This window comes from Pteropus alecto, unplaced genomic scaffold (genome assembly GCF_000325575.1).
Source record: "Pteropus alecto unplaced genomic scaffold, ASM32557v1 scaffold189, whole genome shotgun sequence".
In the NCBI taxonomy this organism is placed as follows: domain Eukaryota; kingdom Metazoa; phylum Chordata; class Mammalia; order Chiroptera; family Pteropodidae; genus Pteropus; species Pteropus alecto.
The window spans coordinates 519,426-522,275 of NW_006442117.1; the positions used below are offsets into that span (position 1 = coordinate 519,426).

At 59.4% G+C, this 2,850-nt stretch overlaps 1 protein-coding gene across 1 annotated transcript in view; it reads left to right on the forward strand.

Annotated features, from left to right (window-relative positions):
* Positions 1-1,645: 1,645 nt before the first annotated feature.
* ARV1 (ARV1 homolog, fatty acid homeostasis modulator) overlaps positions 1,646-2,850 on the forward strand; it is a 35,827-nt gene continuing 34,622 nt past the window's right edge. The window contains exon 1 of the mRNA XM_006920747.3: positions 1,646-1,752. Coding sequence (XP_006920809.1) covers positions 1,646-1,752 — 107 coding nt within the window. The remainder of the gene's footprint in view (positions 1,753-2,850) is intronic.

The window sequence follows — 2,850 nt, forward strand, 5'->3', positions numbered from 1 at the left end:
TCCGCGCCCAGGTCCAGCACCTGCGGCGCCCGCCTTGCTCCTCGCCTTGCACCTGGTCGGCACACTGCAGAGACAGGAGCCTTGCCATGAACCTGATAACGGTGCCTGGCGGTGCGTGATTAAACAGGGGACCACGGCAGGGTCCCGAAGGGCGCTCGAGGTGAATGAGCAGAGCTGAGCTGGTGGGGACGAGGTATCTGCGAGGCAGAGAGGGAATCAACCGCCTTTTTGAACTGTTCTACATTTTTGCCATTAAGCTATGCTGAGTTGCTATGACGACTATCATTTTTCATTATCCTCTCTGATCCCTGGTTAAATATTTGTTCTCATTTTTCTTGATTAATCTTGCTAAATAACTGTCTAAACTTTACCCGTATTTTCAAAGAACCAGCTCTTACATCGAAATCTGCTCTTGCAGTTTAACGCATTAGTTTGGAGGCAAAGGGACAGTGCGGTCAGTGTGGGCGGGGGAGACGGCGGCTCCGGTCAGAAGCGCAGCGGGCCGCCCGACTTTGGGCAAGCCCTCTGCCTGACATGGCGCAGCCTCGGCTTCCCCGGTACCTGCACGGCCACCGCAGCCCTCACCGGCGGCTGGGAAAACAGCCTGGTGCACAGAAAATGACTTAAAGGTCGGCTGCGCAGCTAGGCCCAAATCGCTGCTGTTTCCGCCAACGCTTCTTCCTCCTCAAGCTTACTTTGGCCTCCACAGCTTCCAAAACGCCTCCCCAGACGTGACTTTTGTCCCTCTGTCCTAGGAAGCAGGCAGAATGGCCCTTAGGCTCCCTGCACACAGTGAAATAAGCTCGACATTAACGGACGCGCTCCAGGTCACAAGACGCAACAGCAAAGCCCAGACGCGTCGCGTCCATGCTCTAGGACGCCCGTCAGTGCAGGTAACGGTGCCGGTGCTGGGCCCTCGCAGCCAGCGGCGTGGGCCCCGCAGTGCCGTCCCACTCTCCCGTGCTCCAGGCCTCACACGCAGCGGACTGCCAGAGCCGGGGCGAACGGCGCCAAGTGGGTCTCTTGGGCATGGGGACTGTCTTAGGCTGGTCCTTCCTGAGAAACCAAAGACTCGGGATGTTTTCCTTTACCTGCCCCTTACCTGCTAAGGAATGCAGACCGAGCGCCCGCAGCAGGAAATGGCTATTACAGAGATGGCTGCAAAGGGCATGTGCCCAGCGGAGTGAACTGGGGGAGAAACTCTGCCCAGATCTGCTCGTCCAAAGTCCCCTCTGTGTCCTCGTGTCTCTGCATGGCACCGGACATTTGTTGGCCAAACAGCTGCCCTTCCCAGATTCCTGTGACCTGCTGCCTTTCCCTCTCAGGTCCCAGGCCCCTCCCCCGCCCCGGCTCCGGACGGCGCGTGAGCCTCCCTGCCTGCCCTGGGCTCCGCATTCTACGTACGAAGCTAGATTTGCTTTTTCTCCTGTTAAACTGTCTCATGTCAGAAGAACCCAGAGGGTGGAGGAGAAGCCTGTCCCTCCCCACAGAGCCGATGGCAGGGGTGAGAGAGGAGTGGGGCCGTGGAGGGGGGCGCACGATCCGCTCCTGAGGACACCCGCGGTGACAGCGGCTGAGGGAGGCCGTGTGGCCCTGTGTCAGCTGCGTGCTCCTTGGGGGGAGGGGCTATTACAACCACCTGTGGATGGAAGATGACGGGGAGCGACACCCGCACCTGGAGAGCAGCCAGGCAACGCTGCAGGCGCTGGTGGGGAGCGGGGGCGTGCCCCCCATCACTTCCTTCTCAGTCAGGTAAGGGGAGGGCGTTCCCGCCTGGTGACGGAGGAGGCGGTGGCGTGGACGCCTCACGGATTCAGGTCTTCGGGTGGAAACTGACTGAAGCTTGCAGACAGCAAACCCTTGGCCGACCCCTGAAGGAGATGTCGCCTAAGGAATTCGACAGCTGCTGGGAGGGGCTGACCATGTGGCCACCTCCTGACAGACAGGCGCTGAGCTCACCTGGAAACAAAGATGCCTGAGCTCTTCCCAGGGACAGGCCACAGCGTGGAGGTCAGCTGCCAGACACCTGTTGGCAACTCCAGGCCCGGGTGCAGCGTCCCCTGTGGGGGGAGCGGGGAGCAGACAGCACCACGGTGGCTGAGGGGCCCCCAGGGCCAAGCGGCACCGAGCCACAGGCCCCCTGCTCGCGTCGGCATCTGCGGCTGTCAGACACCCACTGTCTGGAACACTGTGGGTGACACCACACCACGGTCCCGGTGGGAGATTTCTTTCTGAGTGCAATAACAGGAAAAATTCTCCTCTGAAGAATTTATGCTTCTTTTATCTTAATAAAATATTCATCAGCACCTGGGATGTGCAAGTTATCATAAAACACCCTGAAAATCGAGGCTGCCTACTGAGAACTAGGTGATAAAACCAACGTAAAATTCATCCATTAGAAAGATCCGCAAAATCACCTTAAAGAGAGACTGGCTTTTTAACAGAGGATGCAGGTGTTCTGATCAAAGCTGCAATAAGCCACGAAAAGTCCCGACACACGTAAAAAGGTATGAAACCAAAGGAGCCGGTCAGCCGCACGCGTGGAGAGAGCCCCGGAGCCGGACGGGATGTGCGGTGCGCGGCCCTGCCCCGCGCTGCTGGTGGAGCCCAGGGCTGGACGCGCGCAGGGGCAGGGGCTCTGGAGAGCCGAAGACCTTCTCAGAGACCCGCCCGCCCTGTCGCAGGTCCCTGCTACTGGGAAAGCTGACGCAGAGTCAGTCAGGCAGCGACGTGGAAGGAAGCGTTAGTGACGAGGGGACACGGTCACCTAGAATGTCCCCGACACAGGCAGCGGAAGTCCCAGGAGACACCAGCTGGTCTTGCATGAGGAAGAGGTGCCGGGCGGAGGGG